The sequence below is a fragment of the Macrotis lagotis genome, chromosome 4 (assembly GCF_037893015.1).
Source record: "Macrotis lagotis isolate mMagLag1 chromosome 4, bilby.v1.9.chrom.fasta, whole genome shotgun sequence".
Classification (NCBI taxonomy): Eukaryota; Metazoa; Chordata; class Mammalia; order Peramelemorphia; family Peramelidae; genus Macrotis; species Macrotis lagotis.
In genome coordinates this window covers 21,106,137-21,119,181 of record NC_133661.1, presented here as the reverse complement: position 1 = coordinate 21,119,181, position 13,045 = coordinate 21,106,137, and the positions used below count along the sequence as shown (strand labels likewise).

At 41.0% G+C, this 13,045-nt stretch overlaps 1 protein-coding gene across 17 annotated transcripts in view; it reads left to right on the top strand.

Annotated features, from left to right (window-relative positions):
- ANK3 (ankyrin 3) overlaps window positions 1-13,045 on the top strand; it is a 702,796-nt gene that overhangs the window by 562,368 nt on the left and 127,383 nt on the right. For all 17 annotated transcript variants that reach the window (XM_074232298.1, XM_074232306.1, XM_074232303.1 and 14 more), the window contains 3 exons: window positions 4,549-4,647; window positions 4,733-4,831; window positions 6,820-6,915. In XM_074232298.1, the coding sequence (XP_074088399.1) occupies window positions 4,549-4,647; window positions 4,733-4,831; window positions 6,820-6,915 (294 nt within the window). The remainder of the gene's footprint in view (window positions 1-4,548; window positions 4,648-4,732; window positions 4,832-6,819; window positions 6,916-13,045) is intronic.

The window sequence follows — 13,045 nt, the reverse complement described above, 5'->3', positions numbered from 1 at the left end:
CTTCAGGCATTAGGAGCATAAACATATATCTCAGAAATTGTACCCAAGGTTTCCTGACTCTGTGGCCAGCCCTCTATACATGACACCATGTGACCTCCCATAATATTAATACTATGAACCATATTGTACAGAGTAACACTCATCTCTTTGTGTCTTCTTCAGCATAATCCTATGAGCTCAGTTTACAAGTTTCATCTCCATTTCCTGGATTAACAAACTGGGCAAAGAGACTTTGTCTAAAATCACCCATCTAGTAACAGTCAAAACTGGAATTCCAGCAATACTTTCCATGTCCTAGGACATGCTCATGCATATGTGTTTATGTCTGGCTATGCCCGTATACTCAAGAGAACAGAAGGAGCCAAGAATTATTTACAAATTATCTAAATAATGTCAAATTCAATAGAAAATTAATGTGAAAATCAAATGAATTCATGTAAAAGTAAATAATCTAAATTGTTTGAAATACCTATTTCTTATCTTGTCATAAACTCCAGAAAATAACATTATGTGAAAATTATTCCCAAGACCACTTCCCTTTCATCTTACTACACTCTATTTCATTTATATAGAATGTGCCATAATAGACAATGGGCCTGGAAAATCAACTTCACAATATTTGAATTGGAAAAGTACATTTCAACCATCCTGAAGACCTTCTTAATACTAGTCTGTGTAAAGTTGCAGAGAGATTAATGACCACAAATGACCAAATGTTGGCTTAGCAGCCTTTGTGGTCTTCAGAGGACTACTGCCCAGTGATATGCTCATTGGATGAGGGTCTGGGACCACGGAGGCTATAGTCTTGTTGTATTCTGAATAGTCCAATGGCCTCTTCAGGACTGTATTGAGTTCTTGGCACCATATTTGAAGGAGAATATTGATCAACTGGAGAGTATACAGAGAAGAATCACCAAGGTAGAGGAGCATCTTGGACTCCTGCTTTGGTTGAGCTAGAGGAGTCTTCAAGCTGTCTTCAAGTATTGGAAAGACTCTTTCCTGGAAGGGAATAGACTTCTAGGCCCCAGAGAGTAGAATGAAGGGTGAGTGTTGGCAAAGAGAAAGATTTAGGCTTCTTTAGGAAAAAACTTCCTGACAATTAGTACTGTTGTCTATAGAAGAGGCTTTATTGATGGATTGACTCCTTAATGGGTTTCTTTATTGGTGGCCTGAAAGCAGATACATTGCAAAGGGGATTATGAGTTATAGGCTGATCTAAATGGTCTAGTGACATTGACTTGTTCCAAGTCATCTTTAAACCATCCCAACATTGCAAACCTGAAAAAGACTCAGCTCATTCATATTGTATTTCTAGAACTTTAGTATTTTGATTTTTTGAACTCATATCTCCAGTGATTTGCATCGCTTTTGGCACATATGTTTTCATTATTTGTTTATTCATTCATTCATCCATTCATCATTCATTCATCCTTTCATATGATCAGAAATAAGGCCTGCCTCTTGTATATTGTCACCAGCTTGGGGTTGACCCCAGATTGATTCTTTTTCAACCACAACAACTCACAAATTCTCAAATACTAATGTGTGTAAGTGAAGCCCCTCCTTCCATCTCTGCAGATTGATCAATCAAAGAGCATTTATTAGAGATCTGCTGTGTCCCAGACATTTATAAGTAGAGTTCCTCAAGGAACTGATAGTCTAGGATGGAGGGAGTGTTTACACTGACACAATCTCCTATCAGAGCCTGTGGAGTGGAATGTGATTAGTCTTTTAACTAGAATAAGTCCTCTGATGATGCTTCCACTGAGAGATTTGTAGCATCTGTGATGGAAGGTATCAGGGGATTGGTTGACCCTTTTCCATTTTTTTGCAAGGCAATGGGGTTAAGTGGCTTGCCCAAGGCCACACGGCTAGGTAATTATTAAGTGTCTGAGGCCGGATTTGAACTCAGGTACTCCTGACTCCTGGGCCGGTGCTCTATCTACTGCGCCATCTAGCTGCCCCTACCCTTTTCCATGACTCCCCTTTCTAACTTCAAAAGTCTATACCCACTGACCAGTGCCCTCTGTCACGGTTCCCAGAAATATCTTTTAGCTACTGCAGTAACTTCAAGGATATGTGATTTCTTTATCAGTGTAGACCATCAAGTGGCAGATTAGCTTTGCTCTAATATCAAAAGCTTGTCACCCAATATTATACTGATGATTAAACCATCATGAGATAGGTTAGCTTTAAAAAGAAAAGAAAAAAAAGAAAAAAAGAAAAAAAGAAAAGAGATAGGTTAGCTTTACCCTACTGTTGTAAATTTGGCATACCACACTGATGCTCTGCCTAGCACTCCTATAATGCTGTGATGCCTCAATGAAATGGGAAAGACCTGCATCTAAATGGCAAAGGTCTCTCACTGTATCCTATCTGACACTAGTTCTGCCTCCTATACTATCAGGCACTAGGTTAATAGGTCACAGTCTTCTTCAATCACAAAAGATGACAATCATCATCATCATCATCATCCTCAGTGTGACTGTGGCAATATCCTTCAGTGATACAAATGGTGGATTACATATGGCTTCCTTAGTAGATAATCTTGGTTGTTTTGGCTAGCAAATTCATTCTCTTGTGGTCAACTTACTGAGGAGTCCTGAACTCACCTAGGCTACTCTTTGGAAAACAGATCCAGTCTGTCACTGGTTCTATAATAAGAACTCTTTTACCCCTGCAGGATTTGGCAAAGTTTGTACTTAGCTCCCATAGCATTCAGAAATTCATGATGAATCAAAAGAGGGCCTTAATGGGGGAATCTCACTTTTTACATTTGAAAACTATCCAAAATTAGGTGACAAAACAAATTTTGTGAGATATGGCTTAAAAAACCAAATTCCCTTCAGACATTCATTTTCTCTAGAAAGTTCCTTCTTGGGGGGCGGCTAGGTGGCGCAGCGGATAGAGCACCGGCCCAGGAGTCAGGAGAACCTGAGTTCAAATCCGGCCTCAGACACTTAATAATTACCTAGCTGTGTGGCCTTGAGCAAGCCGCTTAACCCCATTGCCTTGCAAAAACTAAAAAAAAAAAAAAAAAAAAAAAAAGTTCCTTCTTGGGAAATCTTTGTTGCTGCCACTGAAGCCTGGACTCAGATAGCCATTCATTCTAGCTTCTTGCTTTCCCTCTGAACAAATCTACACTTTTCCTTGCTAGGTTTTCATTGGCCAGTGCACGTATATCTTACCCCCTACTGTTTTGTCTACAACAAAAAGACAAGAGTGAAGTTCACTGTTATTCGGTTCATTCTTTTTGTAACTTTACACAAGACTAGGTAACAAAAGTGAGTTACTTGGATTTGGGGGAGCAGAATGGAATTAAACCAATGATCATTGCTCTGGTTGGGGGATAAATGAGATTAGAGCAATGAAGCCTCTAGGGGACCTGAGGGACCCACTCATCTGACACTCTTATTTTACAAATGAGGAAACTGAGGTGAAAGGAAGTGCAGGTCGCACAAATAACAAATTGCAGAACCAGGACACAGTCCTAATTCCTTTGATTCCAGTTGCTCTGAGGCTACCAGAAGCCCAAGATTTTGCCCTCCTCCTCCACTTATCCATATCTTTCCAAGTTTGAAAGGTCCAGCTTATTTTCCTCTTTTTCTACACAACCTAAAGGCAGAATTCAAACCCAGCCTCAGACATATCTGGTGACCTTGGGCAAATCGGTTAAATCCCAAGCCTCAGTTTCTTTATTTACAGAAGGAGGGCAGGTAAGCGGCATGGTAGACAAAACACTGGCCTAGACTCAGGAAGACCTCAGTCAAATCTGGCCTCAGACATTGAATAGCTGTGTGACTGAGAAAGTCACTTCACCCTATTTTCCTCAACTGTAAAATGAACTGAAGAAGGAAATGGGAAAGCACTCCGGTATCTCTGCCAAGCAAATTCCAAATGGAATCATGAAAAGTCAAAGATGACTAAAACAACTGAACAGCAACAAGAGCATTAAGAGGGAACAGTTAGGGGGCGGCTAGGTGGTGCAGTGGATAGAGCACCAGCCCTGGAGTCAGGAGGACCTGAGTTCAAATCTGGTCTCAGACACTTATTACCTAGCTGTGTGGCCTTGGGCAAGCCGCTTAACCCCATTGCCTTGTAAAAAAACTAAAAAAAAAAAGGTTGCATGGGATAGCCTCTGAGGTTCCTTCCGTCTCCATTTATGAACCAATGACCCTACTTGGGAATGAATTGGGTCATTGCTGAGAAATAAGATGTTTCTCAGTTCTGTCATTGATCGATCTTGAGATCCTGGGAAAGTTACATAATCTGTGACTCAACTCCCTCATTAATAAAAAGGAAGGCAATCCCAGGTACCCCACATACTTCACAACAATGTTGTCTGGATAGCTGAGTCTGGATAGTAAGGGGCAGCCCTTGGGGTGGCAGATATGTTGGGTTCCCTATAAGCCCCCAAATCCAAAAATGAGTGTTTTACAAGACCCATTTTAGAAAGCTCGAAGAGTAGCCTTTCTACCCATTCCAGTAGTGTATAGCATTTGTTACTCTATGTGGCCACTGATTACTACATATGTTTTACCATCACAGATGGGCTACACTCCACTCCATGTGGGCTGCCATTATGGGAACATCAAGATTGTTAACTTCCTGCTCCAACACTTCGCCAAGGTGAACGCCAAAACGAAGGTGAGTGAGGACCATCCCCTGCCTCCGTGCTAGTGACCTCACTGGGGGTCAAACAGTAACATGGGGTCTTTTGTTCCTTTTGCAGAATGGATACACACCCCTCCACCAGGCAGCCCAGCAGGGTCATACCCACATCATCAACATCTTACTGCAGAACAATGCCTCCCCCAACGAGCTCACTGTGGTGAGTCAAACTAGAAGGGACCCAGGTCGGAGAAGGGGGCAGGAGGTGGCCTTGGGCATGGACAGAAATGGAGGAAACCCTTGATCCAGTGGGATGAGTCTAAGTTTGCAGTCTCATATTGAGAGAGAGAGAGAAATAAGATCCTTGAACTCTCAAATCATGCTATTGAATGGCCTACTAGGTGGACCTGTGTGTCTATGAAGGAGTAGAACATGTGTTCTTGTTTTACATGGAAGGTTCACATAGACTGTCAAATCTGTGAGGCTCCTGGCCCAGCTGTCCAGGCTTGTTTTAAGCTCTCTTGTAGGCTGCTGTGACAAGTAACATGGAAGGGAGGAAGGAAGAACTGAGTAGAAAGAGAACTATAAGAAAAAGATGGATTTTCACCAACCATTCTCATTGATTTCAAGTCACATTGGGTGCCCCTTTAGCAGCAGGAACAGTGTCTGTCTTATGAAAGTATTTGAAGGGGTGGTTAGGTGATGCAGTGGATAGAGCACCAGCCCTGGAGTCAGAAGGACCTGAGTTCAAATGCGACCTCAGACATTTAATAAATTACCTAGCTGTGTGGCCTTGGGCAAGCCACTTCACCCCATTGCCTCACAAAAACCTAAAACATATACATATATATATATGTATGTATTTAAAAATATCAATATGCAAAATAGAAATCCATAATAGTCAGGCTACCCCACTGAAGACACAAATTCTAAAATACCATTCAAATATTCCTTCAAGGAAAAACTCCACCTTTGTAGGATAACACTATTGGAAAGCTTTGCCTTGAGGGTAGTTAAAAGAATGAGAAATTTTAACTATATGCTTTTTTAAGAACAATGACTGTACTAATTCTGACTCATGAAATATTTAGTGTGACCATCATGATTGGTTAGTCATGCCTACTATGTGCACACATACAAAAAGGGACAAAGGACAGTTCCTTCTGTCAAAGAAGGTCTAATGGGAGATTATAAAGGTCTTTGGCTTTAGAAGACTGTCACTAGCTGTACAACCCTGGAGAAGTTCCTGAACTGTTTCTTTATCTGTAAAATGAGGGTGACGGCTGACATTATCAAGGTAGCTCAGGGGTATAGCAGATAGAGGGTCATCAGGGAGATGAGCTCAGATTCTACCTCCGATACTTCTAGCACTGTAAGGAAATCACATTATTTTTTCAACTTCAGTTTCCTTCCTGTAAAATGGAAATAATAATAGCGCCTACCTCCCAGGGTTGTCTTTCGTATAAAATAAAGAAACCTTGAAAACCCTTTTACGAATCTTAAAGCATGACTACATAAATACCAGTTTATGTATTATCTGCCTCACAGAGTTAAGAAGATACTTCTCTATAAAGCTTAGCATGCTTGGGGAACATGATTTATTCTACAATTACAATAATAATTTTAATAATGGGATACGATAATTGTAAGGAGCATTTTTACTCATCTTTAAAGAATGATGATTTCATTAGTAGGTTAAAATCCTGGATCAGGAAACTCCTTCCATCAATTAGATTTGGGACCTTCTCTTCAGTTTTGAAAGTCATCTGGGGCAAGGAGGGGACACTAGAAAGTGAAGTGACTTGCCCAGAGTCACTCAGCCTGGATATGGCAGACAAAACTCAAACCTGCACCTTCTTGATTCCAGGACTAACTCTATCTACTGGTGTGGCCTAGCGCCACTCTATTATGAGCAATAATAACATAATTTTTGGTTTACAGCTATTAAATAGATTCCTTGCTACTACCTAAGAGATAGGCAGTATAATTGTTATTATCATTATCTGCCTTTTACAGATAAATAGCAATAACCAAAGTCACAAAGTCAGTCATTGGAGGAGCCTGGAATTTGAACCCAGGTCTCTGACTCGAAGCCAGGAAATTTTCTTCCAAAGTCTCCTGTCTGGCTTACACAGCTAGGCTTACTTTGCTGCAGTGGATTTGGGATTCTTCTCTAACATCTATCTTCCTGGATTTTTTGCTTGGTAGAATGGAAACACGGCCCTGGCCATTGCAAAGAGGCTTGGCTACATCTCTGTGGTTGACACCTTAAAGGTAGTGACGGAAGAGACCATGACAACAATTGTAAGTATACTCTTGTTTCCCTGCTGTTTTCTAACTCATTGACTGATGTCTCATCTTCCAAAAACCTGATGCGACCCTTGAGCTGACATCCAAATTCTTTATTGTTCACTTGTTTTCAGTCATGTCTGACTCTTTGTGACTCCATTAGAGATTTTCATAGCAAAGATATTGGAGGGTTTGGCCATTTCCTTCTCCAGCTCATTTTACAGAAGAGGAAAATGTGGCAAACAGGATGAAATGACTTGCCCAGGGTCATACAGCTAATGTCTGAGGCCAGATTTGAACTCAGGGATCCCAGGCTTCCTGACACCACACCTGGTGCTCCATCCACTGAAGCGTCCCTAGCTGCCCCATCCAAAGTCTAGAAGGCTGAAATCAGAATAATGATGCAACTCACAAAATCACAAGAAATTCAGGGCCAGAGGGGACCAAAGAGACCCCCTGCTCCCACTCACTCAATCAATAAACATTTATGAAGCACCCACTAGATGACAGGAACTGACCATGTTAAGCACTGGGCCCTTCCTACACCCTATGTGTTAAGGGGTCATTGGATCTTGACTTTAAGATGAACTCACTACTCCCTATTACAAGGAGGTTAGATTTAGAACTGGTAAGGACTTCAGATGCTTTCTGGTAAAACTCCTTTATTTTACCAATAAGGGAAAGGCCCAGGAAGATGAAAGGACTTACCCAAGAGATTCAGAGCTGGAAAGGACCTTCATAAACAAAATCTGAACCCATACCTCTCACCCTAGAGCCAGGACTCTTACCACTGTTCCATACTGTCTCCCCTAAGTCCTGACTGGTTCAGATTGTTAAGGTTTGTTTGGGTTTGTTTCCCCTTACATCGCATCTAAGTCCACCCCTTGGCATCTCTCCCCCATTATTCCTCTATTATTTTGGGACCAAAAGAAGAAAGCTAATACCCTTCCTGGACCTCTCTGATCCTTAATTCAAATTCAGCAAACACTTATGAAGCATCTCCCTCCTGCACTGGACAGCCACAGGGGCAGGGAAAGGCTTAGCTACTCATGATAAGTAAGCGCTGGCTTGAATATCGTAATAGAAAGTTTGCAAGACCTTAGACTCAGGCCATTCTATTGAATGAGGACTGTCCCTATCTCAGTAGAGAGAGAGAGAGAGAGAGAGAGAATTGATACAGATGACTAAGAGACTCATTACAGGCTGATTTTCATTATTAATCCTTAAATAACCTACTATCCTGTTCACCATACATTTGTGAATATAAATGCATGTATATATATATATATATTTATATATGTCTGTATGTGTCTATATGCTCATATATACCCACATGTATGTGTGTGTGTGTGTGTGTGTGTGTGTGTGTGTGTGTGTGTGTGTATTATTGGGCAGTTAGATGACACAGTAGATGAGCACTGGGCTTGGAATCAGGAACACGTGAGTTCAAATCTGGCCTCGGACACTTAGTATTAGCATGACTTTGTGCAACTCACTTAACCCTGTTTGCCTCAGTTTCCTCATCCTTAAATGAATTGAAGAAGGAAATGACAAAGCATGGCCAGTATCTTTACTAAGAAACCCCAAATAGGATCCAAAAAGGTTGGGCACATAGGGGCAGCTATGGATAGTAGGGGATAGAGTACTAGCCCTGGAATCAGGAGGACCTAAGTTCAAATCCGACCTCAGACACTTACCTGTGTGACCTCGGGCAAGTCATTTCCCTGCCAAAAAAAAATTGGGCACAGCTAAATGAGGATTAAACAATTACATACACATGTATGCATGTATGTAGGTACATGTATTATGCTTATTGTTTACATACCTGCATGCATACATAAATATCTACATACTCATTTCAGACTTTAGAATGATAAGCAGAATGGTAGAGAGAATAGAGAACTAGCCTCAGAGTCAGGGAGACTGGGTTCAAATTCTGCCTCTGAAAGAGACTGACACTCTCTGTTAAATCTCTTAATATCATGGCCAGTTCTCTGAGATCCTAAATTTCAGAGCAGATGGAGCCTTATCCACCCTTTGCTCAGTGTCACCTTCTCCCCACCCCAAATCACACACATCCTCAAGGGTGTGCCGATAAATGTTGAACAACACACATTTAAGTTTAATTTACATTAATAACCTCTCTCCATCACTTTCTTAAGTCTAAATAACCAAGAATGCAATGACTCACACCCTGAGATGTAGTGTTTTCCATTTTCCAAGGTTTTTAATGTCTCATTTGAAATTTAACATTCATTTCTGTGAGATGGTCCGATCATCTCCAGTACTCCATTGCAAATTTCATTGACTCCCAATTACCTCCGGGCCAAAGCTAAAACCCCCCATGTGGTGACCTGCCCCCAGAGTTCCTACATGTGTTTTCCTTCCTCCCCTGATCCAGAGATCCTGACCTCCTGAGCTCAGACCCCTCTTCCCTCTCTCCCTAGCTTTCCTGCTATCTGGTGGACTCATCTTCTGCAGGAGGCCCCTCCCTGCTCAGGCGCCATACCTGTTTTGTATTTACCTTCTATGTGTAGTTAGATACGTGTTGACTCCACCATTAAAGCAGGAGTTCCTTTGAGGAAGGAGCCACAAGGTTTTGATCAATTTGGTTGGTTTTTTCTTAGCATCACCTGAGTTCCTTACCAGTAGCTCCTGCCAAGGAAGTTACAGGTTGAGTTAAAAAACTTAAAAAACAATCTGCATAGATTCCATTCACTTTCTTCAAACATCCGGGTCAAAAAAAGAATGAGGAGGGGGCACCACAGCACACCTAATACTTGGTCTGGAGTCAAGAAAGCCTGAATTCAAATCAAGCTTGTGTGACCCTGGTCAAGTCACTTAACCCTGTTTGCCTCAGTTTCCTCAACAGTAAAATGAAGATATTAAAGCACCTCTCTTTCAGGGAGACTGAAAAGAGTCAATATGTATAAAACCATCTAGTAAATCATCTAGCACAGTACTGGCTGTTAGTAGGAATAAATGTTTACTCCTTTCCCTCCCACTGGTTCCCACCCAATCACCTAGCCAGCACCTGCTGAAAGCAGTGAACTGGGGAGGTTTGTCCCATTGGGTCAGCCACACATCTCAGCTGGATTACTCCTGAACTTTATTAACTGGGGAGCAAGTTTGTTGATGGCAAGATCAGAATGCACATAAAAAAACTCACAGTGTAGAATAGAGCTATCGGTCTTTTTGTGAAAATGTAATAAGAAGAAAAGGGAGAGAGAGAAGGAGGGAGAGAGAGAGAGAGAGAGAGAGAGAGAGAGAGAGAGAGAGAGAGAGAGAGAGAGAGAAACACTCTTACTGTTGTTGTTCATTTTTTAAGGTTCTCTTGAATGTTTCCACAATGTTGACTTTATAAGGGAATGAGTCAGCCACGCCCTGCCATCCAAGTGTGTCTGTCTCTGTCATCAACACTCATTAACTATCTCTTCTTGCCAAAAGAGCACTCTGGAAAAAAGGACATGGTCAAAGGTCTAAAGTCTCCAAATTCAGCTCCGGCTTTCTGCAAAGTCTGACTCCCATGCTGAGTCATCAAATACCCAAGAGTAGCTATTGTCTCTTGGACAGGTGGCCGAGGCCAGCAACACGTGAGGGATTTGGTTGCTCATGATGATGCAGTAATAGATATATTTGGTCTGCTGAGAAGGGCACTGGACTAAAGGGATAAGGGTCGGGTCAAAGATGCATTTCTGTTCTAAAACATCACAATAATAACAATAATAATAATAATAACGGCTAACATTTTTATAGCATCTAAAAACACTTGACAGATCTTGACATTTGGGCTTCACAGCAGCCCAGCGGGGAAGGTTCATTATTCTTCCCATTTCACGGATGAGGAAACTGAGATTAAGTCAATAGAGTCACATAGTAAGAGTCTAAGGTGGGAAGTAAACTTGGGTCTTCCTGCCTCCCAGTTAAAAGTTCTATCAAATGAGTCATAATAATGAATAGGGGCAACTAGGTGGCACAGGGGATAGAGCACCAACCTTGGAGACAGGAGGACCTGCATTTAAATCCAGCCTCAGATACTTAATAATTACCTAATTCTGTGCACTTGGGCAAGTCACTTAACCTCATTACCTTGCCAAAAAAAAAAAGAATAGCATAAGTAAATGCTAGAGATAACCTTCATTTAATTGAGGTTTTGAAATTTGGGGAAAGAAATAGTCATATAAATATATATGTATAGTCCCACTCTTAGACACCCTCCTGGATTATTTTACTTCTCAAAGCAGTTTATTTTGTATTAAAGAGCTTAAAAATGGCTAGGTGGGGGCAGCTAGGTGGCACAGTGGATAGAGCACTGGCTCTGGAATCAGGAGGACCTGAGTTCAAATCCAGCCTTAATAATTACCTAGCTGTGTGGCCTTGGGCAAGTCACTTAACCCCATTAGCCTTGCAAAAAATAAAAAAAATGGCTAGGTGGACTTAAGAATCAGATAGAAATGGATTCAAATCCCATTTCTAATACTCATTAACCATGTAATCATATGTAACTAACTTAACTTTTCTCAGTCTCAGTTTCTTCATCTTGTAATGATGAGTGTGACCTTGCATAGGTCACTTGCCCCCTGGATGGACATCAGGTTCCTCATCTGTGAAGTGAGAGGGTTGGGCTAAGAATGTTCACTAAGATACCTTCTAGCTCAAAGCCCCAAATCCTACTACGTGATGTACTGACCTCAGGGGATGGTGGTTGTGAGGGCACAAATGATGACAGACCACAAGATCATAAGACTTGAAGTGAAACTGGCTTCACAGGCTAGTTACTTAATTCAGTCCTTCATTTGACAGGGAAGGAAACTGAGTTTCAAGAAAATTAAGCAGGTTACTCAAGGTTACATAGTTAGTGTCAGAGGTAGGATTTAAATCTGGATTTTCTGACCCAGTGTTTCTTCTACTAGTTCTATATGCAATGCATTTTATAACTTGTAAGGCATCATTGTAAATATCAATAATTACCGATAAATTGTCAATCCCTCCAACCCCCAAGATTGATGACATCCTAGGATTTCGTTCTCTCCCTTAAGGGAAGACATAAAAATCTGAAGTTAATTTGAATTCACTTCCATTTGAAAGGGGAAGTTATGCCATGTAGCACTTTTAGAAGGACTAGAGAAACATGTGGAATTTAAACAAAAAAAGCATTAACTCTCCAAAAATCCTGGAGAGCTGAAGTACACTGGACTTTGTGTGGCTCCAGTTTAAATGTGGCAGAGAAAATAGAATCATCAGAGAAAAAGAATGAATCCAAGGACATCATGCTTCCTAGAAAAGACCAGGATGTCTTTCTATTTCTACTTAATAACTTTTCCTGAAGCTCCTCGCCTCTCACAAAATTCTCCATGTTTTTTGATATCTGGGAAGCAAGTGGAAAAGGTGGTGTCATGGGAAGGAGCTGCAGATTTGTTACAGGAGCCATAGGACAGTGTACACCATAGCTGGATCACACCACACTCAGACATCAAGAAAGCTGATGGATTTATTTTTAGGACCAGACTCTTGACCTGAGGATGTCCCTAGAAGATGGGGATTGATATTTGAATACAGTGGAAAGGGCTAGTAGTGTCCAGGATACTTCTTGCTTTAATTTAGAGCATAGGATCTTAATAAGCAAAGGAGAGATGTCAGAAGTTCTATGAACCTAACTGGAAAAAAAATCCATCCTTTATTTACTAAGCATCTCTTAATTGAGCAAGTCCTTCAATCATGAATGTAGGCAGCCATCATTGCTCTGAGGAAGGCTTCATATATTTCACCAGATTACCAAGGAGGTCAATGACACAAGAAAGGATGGAAAGAAAGAAAGAAAAGGAAAGAAAGAAAGAAGGAAAGAAAGAAAGAAAGAAAGAAAGAAAGAAAGAAAGAAAGAAAGAAAGAAAGAAAGAAAGAAAGAAAGAAAGAAAGAAAGAAAGGGAAAGGGAAAGGGAAAGGGAAAGGGAAAGGGAAAGGGAAAGGGAAAGGGAAAGGGAAAGGGAAAGGGAAAGGAAAGATGTAAACCCAAAACAGACACATTCACTATTAATGGAAAGAATATAGCTACCAGGGGTGATGTTAATCAATCATCTTTAAACATTTAAATTCTTGTGAAATACTAGGCACTGGGATATAAAGATGTTAACAAGCAAAAGACACC